The 19,766-nt window shown below is 55.0% G+C and overlaps 1 protein-coding gene across 1 annotated transcript in view; it reads right to left on the bottom strand.

Moving 5' to 3' along the window:
- The window catches only part of NF1 (neurofibromin 1), a 331,965-nt gene extending 315,073 nt beyond the window's left edge, over positions 1 to 16,892 (bottom strand). Inside the window, exons 1-6 of the mRNA XM_076058585.1 lie at positions 15,837 to 16,892; positions 15,593 to 15,707; positions 8,883 to 9,026; positions 7,289 to 7,384; positions 5,048 to 5,314; positions 4,821 to 4,996 (exon numbers count right to left, since the gene is read on the bottom strand). Of these exons, the coding sequence (XP_075914700.1) occupies positions 4,821 to 4,996; positions 5,048 to 5,314; positions 7,289 to 7,384; positions 8,883 to 9,026; positions 15,593 to 15,652 (743 nt within the window). The 5' untranslated portion in view covers positions 15,653 to 15,707; positions 15,837 to 16,892. The remainder of the gene's footprint in view (positions 1 to 4,820; positions 4,997 to 5,047; positions 5,315 to 7,288; positions 7,385 to 8,882; positions 9,027 to 15,592; positions 15,708 to 15,836) is intronic.
- Between the last annotated feature and the right edge of the window lie 2,874 nt (positions 16,893 to 19,766).

Here is a 19,766-nt window from a genome sequence, read left to right as displayed (position 1 = left end):
GGAACCCGTCCAGCGGTCCGGACTGTTGTTATGATGTCATATAGGGCAGTCTGTGCACAAACGCCACCCTCCCTCAGCATTTCGCTTGGGAGATCATCTCTGCCCGCTGCCTTTCCTGGTCTCAGACTCCGGATCGCCTTCAGTACTTCCTCAGCAGATGGCACTTCAGCCAGCCACTCACAGGGGGTGACTTCTTCCAATATTTGAGGCACCGCAGACTCAGCAGGGTCATCCTCACTTTGTGCCACGATGTTTTCCTGGCTGAGGGATTTTCCCTCCCCCAGGACCTCACAGAAATGCTCAGCAAATCTGCAAACCTGTTCCTGGGGGTCGGAGATTGGATCACCGTTTTTTCCCCTAATGATGGATATAGGTGTGGCGCTGCAGGTTACTTTTTTGAAGGAGTTAAATAGAGATTTGTGATCACGGGCCACTGAGGCAGACTCCATCTCCTCAGCAACCCGCGACCACCACCCATCCTTGCAGCGCCTCACGGCTCTCCGAACCTCCGAGCGAAGGCTGCGGTAAGCCTCCTCATTCTCTGACGTGGGATTCTGTAGCCGATGACAGTGGGCCTGTCGCTTTTTCTCAGCCATCCTGAACACCTCCTCTGTCAGCCAGGGTCTCTGGGGAGGTCTGGACCGCGTACCTAAAGCAGCCATTGCAGCTGCATGAGTCACAGTCCTAAACCTCGCCCATTTACCCTCGACATCAGGAGGAGTTGGGGACGATGCAAATCCCAGCCGCAAGCGATGATGAAATTCTCGCTTGCAACTTTCATCAGATAACTGAGACCAGGCAACTTTAGGTCGGAATGGGGTCCTGGGTGTACACCCACCACCGGAGTGGAAGAATGGCAGGCGCATCTTACAGATGACTAGTCGATGGTCAGAGGGCAGATCAGCTCCACGGTAGGTCCTGGTGTCAAGGACATGGGCTCGCATCCGCTGGTCCGTCACTATGTAGTCCAGCAGATGTTCTTGCTTGGACCCGGCATGCATCCATGATGTTGTGTGGATGCGCCGATGCCGGAACAGCGTGTTGGTAATTACAAGCCCATGGGCTGCACAAAAAGCTAGCAGGCTCCTACCGTTGTTATTGAGCTGATCTGGCCCATGCCCCCCAATCACTCCAGACCAGGTACCAGTATCATGACCAACTCGGGCATTGAAGTCACCCAACATGATGACTCTATCCCAAGGGGCCACTTTAGCCAGCACCTGTGACAGGAGGTCATAGAAGGCATCTGACTCATCGGCTTTGCCTGCATCCCTCCACGGATGTTCATCTTCGGTGGCGGCATAAGTAACCACGACCACCATTCCTCGCCTCCGGTTGATGGGAAGGCGAGCCCAAAGTAGCCTGGGGCTTACAGCTTCCCACACCTCACCGCCACGCTCCCACGCCCCCTTCATTCTTTTGTTCAAAAGAAGACCCACACCCTGTTGTTTGGCAGTCTGCTGCCCCGAGTAGAGGACTGTCCACCCCTCATGGTGGTAGGAGCCAGAGCCGGTCCACCGGACCTCCTGAATGCCGCATAGATCCAGGCGGTACCGGTCCAGCTCCCGACAGAGGAGTGGCAGCCTCTCCTCTGCAGTGAGCGTTCGAACATTCCACGTGGCCACCCGTAGTGGCTTTTCGTTGTTTCTGGAGGAGCCCCGAGGGTAGGCATTCAATCTCCTGGCTCCGCCAATTGGGGTTTCGCCAGGAGACGTCATAGACGCCTGGCCCCCCGGGGCCTCCGGCACAAGCTTAGTTGTTACATATTTCAGTTTAATTCGTGGTTTCGTGGTAATTAATTGAAGGTGAGGGGTTACCAGCCCCTTGCACCCGTCCAGAGCCCCCGTTTAGCCCCTGTGGTGGACACAGACGCCATGAGGGGAGGAGCCAATCAAAATTGGATCTCCCCCCACAGCACTGTCCACGACAGAGTTGCCCGTCCGGCACCGCGAGGAGGTAAGGGGTTGTTTTGCGTGTGTGCGTGTGTCACACCGTGTGTGCATACACATGCACACACGGTGTGACACACGCACACACACGGTGTGACGCACGCCCCCTTGATCCGGCTGAACAAAAGCTTTATAGGCATGCGGTGGCTGGCCATGCGGGCTATGTGACCCAGCCAACGCAGCCTTGCCTGCTGGAGCTCACCGATGGGACCTTGCCCAGATCTTTCTAGGATTTGTGAGCTCATCACACAATCCAGCCTGGTTAAACTCAGGAAGGATCGTAGGCAGGCTAGCCTAAATGTTTCCAACCGGCGAAGATGTTCCATTAGGGGGGTCCATGTTTCGCAAGTGTAGAGAAAGGAGGGAATGACCGTGGCCGAGAAGACCTGAAGCTTCGTGCGGAGCGACAGACCAGGTAGCTTCCACACAGCGTTGCGCAACCGATGAAAAGATATTGCCGCTCGATTGATTCGGAGTGAGACCTCTGTCAAACCAGAGCCGGTCATGAGCACACTGCCCAGGTATGGGAAACACTCCACTCTCTCCACAACTGCCCCATCACCGATTGGGAGTTGTGGGGGTGGAGTGCCCGATGGTACAAAATAACCAGGCAGGTGCTTAGTTTTGGTGGGGCTGATGGTAAGGCCCCACCTCTGAGTAGAGGTGGGGCAGCGCCTCCAACTCCTCCTCTGAATGAGTCGCAATTACCAGATCATCGGCATACATAACGTGGTTGAGCAATAGGGAGCCATTCCTTGACCACACCCGGGCATCAATCAGCCTCCCATTGTATCCGTACCAGATGGAAATTCCTCCGGTACAGCCAGCAAAGGCTTCACGAACTACGTGGTCAAAATAGATGTGAAATAATTTTGGAGCCAGAGGACATCCCTGTCACACCCCAAGGTGAACAGGGAATGGCTCTGACTCCCGGCCATGTAGTTTTACCCGGGCCGGCTCACCATCATGAAGGTCCTTAATGATCGTGAGCAGAGGGTCAGGGACTCCAAAAGCACGAAGAACAACCCAGAGCCCAGGCCTACTGATGATATCATAGGCCTTGACCAGGTCAATAAAGCAGAGATGTAGGTCTTGTTGGAATTCCCTACACTTCTGCTGTAGCAGACGGACAGAAAATATGGCATCTGTGCAGGACCGCCCTTTCCTGAAACCGCATTGGGGCTCCACAAGCCTCTCCTCAGCTTGCCTGACAAGGCAATGTTAAATAATCCTTGCCAGGACCTTTCCCGGCATGAGATGCCACTGTAGTTGTTACAGTCTGTGCGGTCCCCCTTCTTAAGAGGGGGACCACCAGGGCATCCTTCCAATCCTGCGGAACCTGTCCAGTGGTCCAGACTGTTGTTATGATGTCATATAGGGCAGTCTGTGCACAAACGCCACCCTCCCTCAGCATTTTGCTTGAGCGATCATTTCTGCCCGGTGCCTTTCCTGGTCTCAGACTCTGGATCGCCTTCAGTACTTCCTCAACAGATGGCACCTCAGCCAGCCACTCACAGGGGGTGACTTCTTCCAATATTTGAGGCACCGCAGCCTCAGCAGGGTCATCCCCACTTTGTGCCACGATGTTTTCCATGCCGAGGGATTTCCCCTCCCCCAGGACCTCACAGCAAATTTGTAAACCTGTTTCTGTGGGTCAGAGATTTGATTACCATTTTTTCCCCTAATGATGGTAATAGGTGTGGCGCTGCAGGTGAATAAATAGAGATTTGTGATCGCGGGCCACTGAGGCAGACTCCATCTCCTCAGCAACCCGCGACCACCACCCATCCTTGCAGGGCCTCACGGCTCTCCGAACCTCCAAGCGAAGGCTGCGGTAAGCCTCATTCTCTGGTGTGGGATGCTGTAGACGATTAGAGTGGGCCTGTCGCTTTTTCTCAGCCAGCCTGAACACCTCTGTCAGCCAGGATCTATGGGGAGGTCTGGACCGTGGACCCAAAGCAGCCATTGCAGCTGCATGAGTCACAGTCCTAAACCTCGCCCATTTACCCTCGACATCAGGAGGAGTGGGAGACAATGCCAACCCCAGCCACAAGCGATAATTAAATTCATGCATACAACTTCCATCAACTAGCTGAGACCAGGCCACTTTAGGTTGGAATGGGGTCCTGGGTGTACACCTACCACCGGAGTGGAAGAATGGCAGGCGCATCTTACAGATGACAAGTGGATGGTCAGTGGGCAGATCAGCTCCACGGTAGGTCCTGGTGTCAAGGACATGGGCTCGCATCCGCTGGTTCGTCACTACGTAGTCCAGCAGATGTTCTTGCTTGGACCCGGCATACATCCATGATGTTGTGTGGATGCGCCGATGCCGGAACAGCGTGTTGGTAATTACAAGCCCATGGGCTGCACAACAATCTAGCAGCCTCCTACCGTTGTTATTGAGCTGATCCGGCCCATGCCCTCCAATCACTCCAGACCAGGCGCCAGCATCATGACCAACTCGGGCATTAAAGTCACCCAACAAGATGACTATCCCGAGGTGCCACTTTAGTCAGCACCTGTGACAGGAGGTCATAGAAGGCATCTGACTCATCGGCTTTGCCTGCATCCCTCCACGGATGTTCGTCTTCGGTGGGGGCATAAGTAATCGCGACCACCACTCCTCGCCTCCGGTTGACGGGAAGGCGAGCCCAAAGTAGCCTGGGGCTTACAGCTTCCCACACCTCACCGCCACGCTCCCACGCCCCCTTCATTCTTTTGTTCAGAAGAAGACCCACACCCTGTTGTTTGGCAGTCTGCTGCCCCGAGTAGAGGACTGTCCACCCCTCATGGTGGCAGGAGCCAGAGCCGCTCCACCGGACCTCCTGAATGGCCCCGCGTGCCCCGCCCGCCCGCCCGCCCGCCCACCTGGTGGCCGTGCGGTTGAAGACGGCGTTGAAGTTGTTGCACGAGAGGCAGAAGAGGACCTTGGATGCCGAGGAGCGCAGCTGGGCGGCCAGAGCCGGCCCCGAGATGGCGGCGCCGCCCCCGCCGACGCCGCCGCCGCCGCCGCCGCAGCCGCCACCGCCGCCGCAGCCTCCGCCGCCTCCCCCTCCTCCGCCTCCTCCGCCCCCTCCGCCCCCTCCGCCGCCGGCTCCGGCGACGGCTCCGGCAGCGCCCGAGCCGCCGCCTCCGCCGCCGCCGGAGCCGCCGGAACCTCCGCTGGAGCCGCCGCCGCCGCCGCCGGAGCCGCCGGAGCCTCCGCCGGAGCCGCCGGAGCCGCCGCCGGAGCCGCCGCCGGAGCCGCCGCCGGAGCCGCCGCCGCCGGAGCCGTCGCGCGGCTGGTGGATGAAGAGGCAGATCTCGGGCAGTAGCTGCTTCACCAGCATCGACTCGTCCAGACGCGACGTGTCCTTGGGCTGCTGCTCACGCCGACACACCGGCACACGGACGCACGGACGGACGCACGGAGAGACACACAGATGGACACACACACGGACACATGGATGGACGCACGGACACACGGACGGACAGACACACAGATGGACACACGGACACACGGATGGACGCACGGACACACGGACGGACACACACACAGATGGACACACACACGGACGGACAGACACACAGATGGACACATGGACACACAGATGTAGACACCGGCACACGGATGGACACACGGACACACAGACACACAGATGGGCACACGGACACACCGACACACGGACGGACACACACACAGATGGACACACACACGGACACACAGACACACAGATGGACACACGGACACACAGATGTACACAACGGCACACGGATGGACACACGGACACACGGACGGACACACACACGGACACACAGACACACAGATGGACACACAGACACACCGACACACCGACACACGGACACACGGACACACCGACACACAGACACACGGACACACAGACACACAGATGGACACACGGACACACAGATGTACACACCGGCACACGGATGGACACACGGACACACGGACGGACACACACACGGACACACAGACACACAGATGGACACACAGACACACCGACACACGGACGGACACACACACGGACACACAGACACACAGATGGACACACGGACACACCAAGTGGGTGAGCGTGATGTTGGTGAGTGTGATGTTGGTGAGTGTGATGCTGGTGAGTGTGATGTTGGTGAGCGTGATGTTGGTGAGCGTGATGTTGGTGAGTGTGATGTGGGTGAGCGTGATATTGGTGAGCGTGATGTTGGTGAGTGTGATGTTGGTGAGTGTGATGTTGGTGAGTGTGATGTTGGTGAGCGTGGTGTGGTGAGCGTGATGTTGGTGAGTGTGATGTTGGTGAGCGTGATGTTGGTGAGTGTGATGTTGGTGAGTGACGGTGGTGAGCGTGATGTGGGTGAGTGTGATGTTGGTGAGTGTGATGTTGGTGAGTGTGATGTTGGTGAGTGTGATGTTGGTGAGTGTGATGTTGGTGAGTGTGGTGTTGGTGAGTGACGGTGGTGAGTGTGATGTTGGTGAGTGTGATGTTGGTGAGTGTGATGTTGGCGAGTGTGATGTTGGTGAGTGTGATGTTGGTGAGTGTGATGTTGGTGAGCGTGATGTTGGTGAGCGTGATGTTGGTGAGTGTGGTGTTGGTGAGTGACGGTGGTGAGTGTGATGTTGGTGAGTGTGATGTTGGTGAGTGTGATGTTGGTGAGTGTGATGTTGGTGAGTGTGATGTTGGTGAGTGTGATGTTGGTGAGTGACGGTGGTGAGCGTGATGTGGGTGAGTGTGATGTGGTGAGTGTGATGTGGGTGAGTGTGATGTTGGTGAGTGTGATGTGGGTGAGTGTGATGTTGGTGAGTGTGATGTTGGTGAGTGTGATGTTGGTGAGTGTGTGGTGAGTGACGGTGGTGAGCGTGATGTTGGTGAGTGTGTGGTGAGTGACGGTGTTGAGCGTGGTGTGGTGAGCGTGTGGTGAGTGACGGTGGTGAGCGTGGTGTGGTGAGCGTGGTGTGGTGAGTGACGGTGGTGAGCGTGGTGTGGTGAGTGTGATGTTGGTGAGCGTGGTGTTGGTGAGTGTGATGTGGGTGAGTGTGATGTTGGTGAGTGTGATGTTGGTGAGCGTGATGTGGTGAGTGACGGTGGTGAGCGTGGTGTGGTGAGCGTGGTGTGGTGAGTGACGGTGGTGAGTGTGATGTTGGTGAGTGACGGTGGTGAGTGACGGTGGTGAGTGACGGTGGTGAGCGTGGTGAATGACGGTGGTGAGTGACGGTGGTGAGTGACGGTGGTGAGCGTGGTGTGGTGAGCGTGGTGTGGTGAGTGACGGTGGTGAGTGACGGTGGTGAGTGACGGTGGTGAGCGTGGTGTGGTGAGCGTGATATTGGTGAGCGTGCCACTCACCCCTGCCAGACACTTCTCCAGCGTGTCCAGAATGATGAGCTGGGAGAGATGCAGATTCCGCTCCATCTCCACACTAGCGTTGACATGTCGCTTGCCCTGCTCACCACCACACCACACGCTCACCACCGTCACTCACCACACGCTCACCACACCACGCTCACCACCGTCACTCACCACACCACGCTCAACACCGTCACTCACCACACCACGCTCAACACCGTCACTCACCACACGCTCACCACCATCACTCACCACACGCTCACCACCAGGGAGAAATTGTACTTGGACAGGTTGATGAGTGAGTGAGTGTGTGGGCGAGTGTGTGGGTGAGTGTGTGGGTGAGTGTGTGGGTGAGTGGGTGAGTGAGTGTGTGAGTGAATGATGTGACTGAGTTAATGTGTGAGTGTGTGAGTGTGTGTGCGAGTGTGTGAGTGAGTGAGTGATTGTGCGAGTGAGTGAGTGAGCGTGTTAGTGTGTGAGTGAGTGTGTGAGTGTGTGTGAGTGTGTGTGAGTGATTGTGCGAGTGAGTGAATGTGTGAGTGAATGTGTGAGTGATTGTGCGAGTGAGTGATTGTGCGAGTGAGTGAGTGAGTGTGTGAGTGTGTGAGTGAGTTTGTGTGAGTGTGTGTGAGTGTGAGTGATTGTGCGAGTGTGTGAGTGAGTGAGTAGGTGAGCGTGTGAGTGTGTGAGCGAGTGAGTAGGTGAGCGTATGAGTAGGTGAGCGTGTGAGTGTGTGAGTGAGTGTGTGAGTGTGTGTGAGTGTGTGTGAGTGATTGTGCGAGTGTGTGAGTGAGTGAGTAGGTGAGCGTGTGAGTGTGTGAGCGTGTGAGTGTGTGAGCGAGTGAGTAGGTGAGCGTATGAGTAGGTGAGCGTGTGAGTAGGTGAGCGTGTGAGCGTGTGAGCGAGTGAGTAGGTGAGCGAGTGAGTAGGTGAGCGTGTGAGTAGGTGAGCGTGTGAGTAGGTGAGCGTGTGAGTAGGTGAGCGTATGAGTAGGTGAGCGTGTGAGTAGGTGAGCGTGTGAGTAGGTGAGCGTGTGAGCGTGTGAGCGAGTGAGTAGGTGAGCGAGTAGGTGAGCGAGTGAGTAGGTGAGCGTGTGAGCATGTGAGCGAGTGAGTGAGCGAGTAGGTGAGCGAGTAGGTGAGCGTGCAAGTGTGTGAGTGAGTGAGTAGGTGAGCGTATGAGTAGGTGAGCGTGTGAGTAGGTGAGCGTGTGAGTAGGTGAGAGTGTGAGTAGGTGAGCGTGTGAGTGTGTGAGTGAGTGAGTAGGTGAGTGAGTAGGTGAGCGAGCGTGCCAGCCGGCGAGCTGGTGAGCGAGCGAGAGCTCCTCCTCACCAAGTTGTTGACGTTCTTGAGGATGGCGGTGAGTCCGCTCACCACCAGCGAGAACTTATACTTGGACAGGTTGATGAGTGAGTGAGTGGGTGGGTGAGTGAGTAGGTGAGCGTGTGAGCGAGTAAGTAGGTGAGCGTTTGAGCGAGTAGGTGAGCGTGTGAGTAGGTGAGCATGTGAGTGTGTGAGTGAGTGAGTAGGTGAGTGAGTAGGTGAGCGAGCGTGCCAGCCGGTGAGCTGGTGAGCGAGCGAGAGCTCCTCCTCACCAAGTTGTTGACGTTCTTGAGGATGGCGGTGAGTCCGCTCACCACCAGCGAGAACTTATACTTGGACAGGTTGATGAGACACTCCTTGTTGTGCTCCGTGCTCACTTTGCTGTGAGTGTTCTGGAGTCCCGCCTTGATGGGCAGCTGAGAGAGCGAGCGGATGGCCGTGTGAGTCACAATTCGAAGAACCGGCAAGCTCTTTGCGGTTCCAAGGGGTCTCTCGCACGCACGCACGCACACACGCACACACAGACACACGTACACACGCAGACACACACGTACACACACACGTACACACACACGTACACACACACACACGCACACACACACACACGCACACACACACAGACACACGTACACACAGACACACACACGTACACACACGTACACACACAGACACACGCACATACACACTCGCACACACTCACACACACTCATAAATATACACACAGACACACACGCACACACACACACAGACACACGCACATACACACACGTACACACACAGACACGTGCACATACACACTCGCACACACACACACTCATAAATATACACACACACGTACATACACACGTAAACACACACACACACACACCTACTCACACACATACATACTCACACTCACATACACACGCACATACACACTCGCACGCACGCACATACACTCATAAATACACACACACACGTACATACACACCTACTCACACTCACATACACACGTAAACACACACACACATGTACATACACACACAGCTACTCACACTCACATACACACATAAATACACACAGGTACATACACGCGCACCTACACGCGCACATACACACTCGCACGCACTCACACACACTCATAAATACACACACACACGTACATACACATCTACTCACACACACGCATATAAACACGTAAACACACACACACGTACACACACACACACCTACTCACACATACACACGTAAACACACACACATGTAAACACACACACACGTACATACACACACACCTACTCACACTCACATACACACGTAAACACACACACGCACTCACGTACATACACACACCTACTCACACACATACATACTCACACTCACATACACGTAAATACACACACACATACACACACCTACTCACACACATACTCTCACTCACATACACACGTAAACACACACACGCACTCACGTACATACACACACCTACTCACACACATACATACTCACACTCACATACACACGTAAATACACACACGCAGACGTACATACACACACACCTATTCACGTATACACTCACACACTCACATACACTCATAAATACACAACAACAACCGCCATTCGCCACTAAGTGGCGGTGACGTCACCACCACGCTTGTGCCAGGCCATGTGCACCTTGAGGCCACGTGGAGTGTCGAACGCCCGCTGGCAGGAGGTCACGGGGCAGACCCAGGTGCCACGGGTCGACTGACTGAGATGACTGGCTGATGCACCACCTGTGCCCCCTACTGTGCCAACCTGCTGCGTTTTAGCCACCCGGCGCTCCGCTCGTTGTTGTGAGCGTCGCTTCTCCGCCCTCCGTTGTTGTTGGAGGGCGACTACCTCCAACTGCCCAGTAGCGTCCTTCACGAGCCTCCTCCACAGAGGCCGATCTTGACACTGCTGGTACCGGTCATCGGTAAGTCCACTCAGCTCCACGTCCCCCTGTACCACATCACTCCATCTCTTCTCTAGCCCGTGCCGCGCCCGTTTAGCCCCCTCGATCCGGCCGAACAAAAGCTGTTGTGGCATGCGGTGGCTGGGCATGCGGGCTACATGACCCAGCCAACGCAGCCTTGCCTGCCGGAGGAGCTCACCAATGGGACCTTGCCCAGATCTTTCAAGGATTTGTGAGCTCCTCACACAATCCAGCCTGGTTAAACCCAGGATGGATCGTAGGCAGGCTAGCCTAAATGTTTCTCACTGGCGAAGATGTTCCATTAAGGGGGTTCACGTTTCGCAAGCGTAGATAAGGGAGGGAATGACCGTGGCCGAGAAGACCTGAAGCTTAGTGCGGAGCGACAGACCAGGTAGCTTCCACACAGCGTTACGCAACCGATGAAAAGATATTTGCCGCTCGACTGATTCGGAGACCTCTGCTGTTAAAGTCATAAGCACACTGCCCAGGTATGGGAAACTCTCCACTCTCTCCATAACTGCCCCATCACCGATTGGGAGTTGTGGGGGTGGAGTGTCCGATGGTACAAAATACCCAGGCAGGTGCTTAGTTTTGGTGGGGCTGATGGTAAGGCCCCACCTCTTAGTGGCACGCTCCAGTCTCAGCAGCAGCAGCGTCTCCAACTCCTCCTCTGAATAAGCAGCTATTATCAAATCATCAGCATACATAACGTGGTTGGCCAATAGGGAGCCATCCCTTGACCGCACCTGGGCATTGATCAGCCTTCCATTATATCTGTACCAAATGGAGATTCCCCCGGTACAGCTATTGAAGGCTTCACGAACTATTTGGTCAAAATAGATGTTAAATAATGTGGGAGCCAGAGGACATCCCTGTCGCACCCCAAGGTGTACAGGGAATGGCTCTGACTCCCGGCCACGTAGTTTTACCCGGGCCCGCTCACCATCATGAAGGTCCTTAATGATCGTGAGCAGGGGGTCAGGTACTCCAAAAGCACGAAGAACAACCCAGAGCCCAGGCCTACTGATGGTATCATAGGCCTTGACCAGGTCAATAAAGCAGAGATGTAGGTCTTGTTGGAATACCCTACACCTCTGCTGTAGCAGACAAACAGAAAATATGGCATCTGTGCAGGACCGCCCTTTCCTGAAACCGCATTGGGGCTCCGCAAAGCTTCTCCTCAGCGTGCCTGGCAAGGTGATTTTGAATAATCCTTGCCAGGACCTTTCCCGGCACACTGAGGCGTGAGATGCCCCTGTAGTTGTTACAGTCTGTGCGGTCCCCCTTCTTGAAGAGGGGGACCACCAGCGCATCCTTCCAATCCTGCGGGACCCGTGGCTGGCTGAGGTGCCATCTGTTGAGGAAGTACTGAAGGCGATCCGGAGTCTGAGACCAGGAAAGGCACCGGGTAGAGATGATCTCCCAAGCGAAATGCTGAGGGAGGGTGGCGTTTGTGCACAGACTGCCCTACATGACATCACAACAACAGTCTGGACCACTGGACGGGTTCAGTAACGCTGTGTGGAAGCTACCTGGTCTGTTGCTCCGCACGAAGCTTCAGGTCTTCTCGGCCACGGTCATTCCCTCCCTTCTCCACGCTTGCGAAACGTGGACCCCCCTAATGGAACATCTTCGCCGGTTAGAAACATTTAGGCTGGCCTGCCTACGATCCATCATGGGTTTAACCAGACTGGATTGTGTCAGGAGCTCACAAATCCTTGAAAGATCTGGGCAAAGTCCCATCGGTGAGCTCCTTCGGCGGGCAAGGCTGCGTTGGCTGGGTCATGTAGCCCGCATGCCCAGCCACCGCATGCCGAAACAGCTTTTGTTCGGCCGGATCGAGGGGGCTAGACGGGCGCGGCACGGGCTAGAGAAGAGATGGAGTGGCGTGGTACAGGAGGACGTGGAGCTGAGTGGACTTGCCGATGACTGGTACCAGCGGTGTCAAGATCGGCCTCTGTGGAGGAGGCTCGTGAAGGACGCTACTGGACAGTTGGAGGTAGTCGCCCTCCAACAACAACGGAGGGCGGAGGAGCGACGCTCACAACAACGATTGGAGCGCCGGATGACTAAAACGCAGCAGGTTGGCACAGTAGGGGGCACAGGTGGTGCATCAGCCAATCATCTCAGTCAGTCGACCCGTGGCACCTGGGTCTGCCCCGTGACCTCCTGCCAGCGGGCGTTCGACACTTCACGTGGCCTCAAGGTACACATGGCCTGGCACAAGCGTCGTGGTGACGTCACCGCCACTTAGTGGGGAATGGCTGTTGTTGTTATGTGTATGTGTGTGTATGTATGAGTGTGTATGTGTATGAGTGTGTGTATGTGTATGTATGTGTGGGGAGCGATAGTGTAGCAGTTAGCACGCTGCGCTATGAACCTGGCGACACGGGTTCGATTCCCGCTCACGGCCAACACCAATGACAATTATCTGAACCGGTCCCGGGCCTCCCCTAGGTCGACTCAGCCTCAAATGAGTACCTGGTGCGGTGTGTAAACATTGTCACGAGACACGAGACAAAGGCGGTCGGGCGTGGTGCTGGCCACCCACCCCCTCGTGTACCGTTCCGGCCTTCATAGGTGCTCGCTAACAGCACTTGTCCCTACAGTCTGTTAAGGCTATACGGGGGATCTTTGTGTACATGTGTGTGTGTATGTCTGTGTGTATGTGTGTATGTGTATGAATGTGTGTGTATGTATGTATGTGTATGTGTGTATGTATGTGTGTATGTATGTGTATGTGTCACTGTGTATGTGTGTATGTATGTGTATGTATGTGTATGTGTGTATGTATGTGTGTATGTATGTGTATGTGTCACTGTGTGTGTATGTGTATGTATGTGTGTGTATGTGTGTGTATGTGTATGTGTGTGTATGTGTGTGTATGTGTGTATGTGTGTGTATGTGTGTGTGTCACTGTGTGTGTGTTTAGTTCAGGAAGTGGCCTTGTTTGTCCCCACATACGGAACCCATTACTGCGTTTCCCATTACAGCGCTCCTACTCGCACACAGTCTCACACAGCACAGTCACACACAGCACAGTCACACACACAGTCACACACACACAGTCACACACACAGTCACACACAGCACAGTCACACACACACACAGTCTCACACACACAGTGACACACAGCACAGTCACACACACAGTCACACACAGTCACACACACACACAGTCACACACACAGTCTCACACACACAATCACACAGCACAGTCACACACACACACAGTCACACACACACAGTTACACACACACAGGCACACAGTCACACACACAGAGTCTCACACACAGTCACACTCACACAGTCACACACACACAGTCAGTCACACACACAGTCACACACACACACAGTCACACACACTCACAGTCACACACACAGACACACAGTGACACAAACAGCCACACACACACAGACACTCATACACACACACATGCTGATGATGATGTTGATTATTATACTGAGGATGATATTGATGCTGATGATGATGCTGATGATGCTGATTATACTGAAGATATTGATGCCGATGATGCTGATGATTATACTGAGGATGATGCTGATAATGCTGCTACCACTACTGCTGCTGATGCTACTGCTGATCATGATGCTGCTGATATGTTGCTGCTGCTGATCCTAATGCTGCTGATGCTGATGATAATCCTAACGCTGCTGCTGCTGATGCTGATCCTAATGCTGATGATGATGTTTCTGCTGCTGATGATGCTGATGACGTTTCTGCTGCTGATGATGCTGCTGCTGATGACGATGCTGGTACTGATGCTGATGCTGCTGCTGCTGATGACGATGCTATTACTGATGACGATGCTGCTGATGATGATGCTGCTGCTGATGATGCTGCTGATGATGATGACGATGCTGCTACTGATGCTGCTGCTGATGACGATGCTGCTACTAATGGTGCTGATGATGATGCTGATGATGATGATGCTGATGATGATGCTGCCGCTGCTGATTATGCTGTTAATACTGCTGCTGATGCTGCTGATGATAATGCTGCTGATGATGCTGCTGCTGATGCTGCTGATGATGATCCTGACACTGCTACTGATGACTGCTGCTGATGTTGCTGCTGATGATAACACTGCTACTGCTGATGATGTTGCTACTGATGACAATGCTACTGCTGCTGATGCTGCTGCTGATGCTGCTGCTGATGATGCTGCTGGTACTGATGATGCTGCTGCTGATGTTGCTGATGATGTTGTTGCTGCTGCTGATGATGCTGGTGATGATGCTGATGATGAATGACACTGCTACTGATGATGCTGATGATGATTCTGATGATGCTACTGATGATGATGCTGCTGCTGATGATGCTGCTGCTGATGCTGCTGATGATGATCCTGACACTGCTATTGATGACACTGCTGCTGATGTTGCTGCTGCTGATGATAACACTGCTACTGCTGATGATGCTGCTACTGATGACACTGCTGATGATAACACTGCTGATGATGTTGCTGCTGCTGCTACTACTGATGATAATGCTACTGCTGCTGATGCTGTTGATGATGATGATGCTGCTGACACTGCTACTGATGATGCTGCTGCTGTTGCTGATGACGCTGCTGCTGATGATGCTGGCGACGATGCTGATGGCTGGTGATGATGCTGATCATGCTGATGATGTTGATGCTGATGATGATGCTGATGATGATGCTGGTGATGAATGACACTGCTACTGATGACGCTGATGCTGATGATACTACTACTACTGATGACGCTGCTGCTGATGATGCTACTGATGACGCTGCTGCTGATGCTGATGATGCTGCTGATGATACTGCTGATGATACTGATGATGCTAACGATGTTGATGATGCTGCTGATGATGTTGATGATGCTGCTGATGATGCTGCTGCTGATAATGATGCTGCTGCTGATAATGATGATGCTGCTGATGTTGATGCTGCTGCTGATGTTGATGCTGCTGCTGATGATGATGCTGCTGCTGATGATACTGATGATGATGCTGCTGCTGATGATGTTGATGATGCTGATGATGTTGTTGATGTTCACTCACCTGCTCATCAAACCGCTGTATGACCGCGCTCACCCACTCGGTGGGTTTATGGGCCGCCATGGCAGCTGTCTTCCTCACCACCTCCTCACCAACACCACCTCGTCTTCCTCACCACCTCCTCACCACCTCACCACCTCCTCGTCTTCCTCACCACCTCGTCTTCCTCACCACCTCACCACCTCCTCGTCTTCCTCACCACCTCGTCTTCCTCACCACCTCACCACCTCCTCGTCTTCCTCACCACCTCGTCTTCCTCACCACCTCCTCACCAACACCACCTCGTCTTCCTCACCAACACCACCTCGTCTTCCTCACCACCTCCTCACCAACACCACCTCGTCTTCCTCACCACCTCGTCTTCCTCACCAACTCCTCACCAACACCAGCTCGTCTTCCTCACCACCAGCTCCTCGTCCTCACCACATCACCCCTCGTCACCTCACCCCCTCACCCCGTGTCTCCTCACCACGTCTCACCTCCTCACCCCTAGCCACCTCGTCTCCTCACCCTCACCTCGTCACCTCCTCACCCCGAGCCACCTCGTCTCCTCACCCTCACCACCTCACCCTCGTCGTCTGCTCACCCTCACCACCTCGTCACGTCACCTCCTCACCCCCTAGCCACCTAGTCTCCTCACCCTCGTCGTCCCCTCACCCTCACCACCACCTCACCACCACCTCGTCTCCTCACCTCGTCACCTCACCCCCTAGCCACCTAGTCTCCTCACCCTCACCACCACCTCGTCACCACCTCGTCTCCTCACCTCGTCTCCTCACCCCCGAGCCACCTAGTCTCCTCACCCTCGCCTCACCACCTAGTCTCCTCACCACCTAGTCTCCTCACCACCTCGTCACCTCCTCACCTCGTCTCCTCACCTCGTCACCTCGTCACCTCACCCCCTAGCCACCTAGTCTCCTCACCCTCGCCTCACCACCCACCTCGTCTCCTCACCACCCACCTCGTCTCCTCACCACCTCGTCTCCTCACCTCGTCACCTCACCACCTAGTCTCCTCACCACCTCGTCTCCTCACCTCGTCTCCTCACCACCTCGTCTCCTCACCTCGTCACCTCACCACCTAGTCTCCTCACCACCTCGTCTCCTCACCTCGTCACCTCACCACCTCGTCTCCTCACCACCTCGTCTCCTCACCTCGTCACCTCACCACCTAGTCTCCTCACCACCTCGTCTCCTCACCTCGTCACCTCACCTCTCGCCTCCCCCACAGTGCCCGCCGCCATCACAAGGAGCCGCGGCGCCTGAGGCTCGCACTGCGCATGCGCGGGGGGTGGGGGTGAGGTGGGGGGGTGGTGGAAGGAGGGGGGGCAAGGGGGGGGGGCAGTTGAGGGGGAGTTGTGTGGGGGTGGAGGGGGAGCGGAAGTGGGCGGAGACAATGAGCGGAAGTGGGCGGAGACAATGAGCGGAGGTAACGGGGCGGGGAGGGGCGAACAAATGGAGTGGGCGGAGACAATGTCAGGGAGTGGGCGGAGACAATGTCAGGGAGTGGGCGTGGTTATGCTAATGATACGGCGGGGGAAGGGCCGTTACAACTTCATGGTGCTATGCTAATGCTGGGGGGTGGAGTTATGCTAATGGTAGGGATGGGGCTGTGCTAATGAAGGGGGATGGGGCTATGCTAATGAGGGGGGATGGACTATGCTAATGAGGTGAGATGGGGCTATGCTAATCAAGGGAGATCGGGCTATGCCAATTAGGGGAATCGGGCTATGCTAATGAGGAGGATGGGGCAATGCTAATGAGGGGGGATGGGGCTATGCTAATGAGGGGGGATGGGGCTATGCTAATGAGGGGGGATGGGGCTATGCTAATGAGGGGGGATGGGGCTATGCTAATGGCGGGGGGGCTATGCTAATGAGGGGGGATGGGGCCATGCTAATGAGGGGGGATGGGACTATGCTAATGAGGAGGATGTGGCTATGCTAATGAGGGGGATGGGGCTATGCTAATGAGGGGGATGTGGCTATGCTGATGAGGGGGAGATGAGGCCATGCTAATGAGGGGGGATGGGACTATGCTAATGAGGAGGATGGGGCTATGCTAATGAGGGGGATGGGGCTATGCTAATGAAGGGGGATGGGCTATGCTAATGAGGGGGATGGGGCTATGCTAATGAGGGGGGATGTGGCTATGCTAATGAGGGGGGATGGGGCTATGCTAATGGCGGGGGGGGGGGCTATGCTAATGAGGGGGATGGGGCTATGCTAATGAGGGGGATGTGGCTATGCTAATGAGGGGGATGTGGCTATGCTAATGAGGGGGATGTGGCTATGCTGATGAGGGGGAGATGAGGCCATGCTAATGAGGGGGGATGGAACTATGCTAATGAGGAGGATGAGGCTATGCTAATGAGGGGGAAGGGGCAATGCTAATGAGGGGGATGGGGCTATGCTAATGAAGGGGGATGGGGCTATGCTAATGAGGAGGATGAGGCTATGCTAATGAGGGGGATGGGGCTATGCTAATGAAGGGGGATGGGCTATGCTAATGAGGGGGGTGGACTATGCTAATGAGGGGGATGGGGCTTTGCTGAGGGAGGATGGGCTATGCTAATGAGGGGGATGGGGCTATGCTAATGAGGGGGATGTGGCTATGCTGATGAGGGGGAGATGAGGCCATGCTAATGAGGGGGGATGGGGCTATGCTAATGAGGAGGATGGGGCTATGCTAATGAGGGGGAAGGGGCAATGCTAATGAGAAGGATGGGGCTATGCTAATGAAGGGGGATGGGCTATGCTAATGAGGGGGATGGGGCTTTGCTAAGGGAGGATGGTCTATGCTAATGAGGGATTGGCTATACTGAGGGGGGATGGGAAAAGCTAATGAGGAGGGATTGGTTATGCTAATGAGGGGGGATGGGGCTATGGTAATGAGGGTGTGTGGCTAAGCTAATGAGGGGGGATTGGCTATGCTAATGAGGGAGATGGTTTATGCTATTGAGGGGAGATGGGGCTATGCTAATGAGGGGGATGGGGCTATGCTAATGAAGGAGGATGGGCTATGCTAATGAGGGGGGATGGGCTATGCTAATGAGGGGGGTATGGGGCTATGGTAATGAAGGGGGATGGGCTATGCTAATGAGGAGGATGGGGCAATGATAATGAAGGGGGATGGGGCTATGCTAATGAGGGGGGATGGGGCTATGCTAATGAAGGGGGGATGGGGCTATGCTAATGAGGGGGGATGGGGCTATGCTAATGAGGGGGGATGGGGCTATGCTAATGAGGGGGATGTGGCTATGCTGATGAGGGGGAGATGAGGCCATGCTAATGAGGGGGGATGGGACTATGCTAATGAGGAGGATGGGGCTATGCTAATGAGGGGGATGGGGCTATGCTAATGAGGGGGATGTGGCTATGCTGATGAGGGGGAGATGAGGCCATGCTAATGAGGGGGGATGGGACTATGCTAATGAGGAGGATGGGGCTATGCTAATGAGGGGGATGGGGCTATGCTAATGAAGGGGGATGGGCTATGCTAATGAGGGGGATGGGGCTATGCTAATGAGGGGGGATGTGGCTATGCTGATGAGGGGGAGATGAGGCCATGCTAATGAGGGGGGATGGAACTATGCTAATGAGGAGGATGAGGCTATGCTAATGAGGGGGAAGGGGCAATGCTAATGAGGGGGATGGGGCTATGCTAATGAGGGGGGGGATGGGGCTGTGCTAATGAAGGGGGATTGGGATATGATAATGAGGGGGAAGGGGCAATGCTAATGAGGGGGATGGGGCTATGCTAATGAGGGGGATGGGGCTATGCTAATGAGGGGGGGGGATGGGGCTGTGCTAATGAAGGGGGATTGGGATATGATAATGAGGGGGAAGGGGCAATGCTAATGAGGGGGATGGGGCTATGCTAATGAGGGGGGATGGGGCTATGCTAATGAGGAGGATGAGGCTATGCTAATGAGGGGGATGGGGCTATGCTAATGAAGGGAGATGGGCTATGCTAATGAGGGGGGGGGGGGTGGACTATGCTAATGAGGGGGATGGGGTTTTGCTGAGGGAGAGTGGGCTATGCTAATGAGGGGGATGGGGCTATGCTAATGAGGGGGATGTGGCTATGCTGATGAGGGGGAGATGAGGCCATGCTAATGAGGGGGGATGGGGCTATGCTAATGAGGTGGATGGGGCTATGCTAATGAGGGGGAAGGG

Source organism: Petromyzon marinus (genome assembly GCF_048934315.1).
Source record: "Petromyzon marinus isolate PM22_M1 ecotype Great Lakes invasive population chromosome 77 unlocalized genomic scaffold, UKy_Petmar_22M1.pri1.0 chr77_unloc.1, whole genome shotgun sequence".
In the NCBI taxonomy this organism is placed as follows: Eukaryota; Metazoa; Chordata; class Hyperoartia; order Petromyzontiformes; family Petromyzontidae; genus Petromyzon; species Petromyzon marinus.
This window is presented reverse-complemented; position numbering and strand designations above follow the sequence as displayed.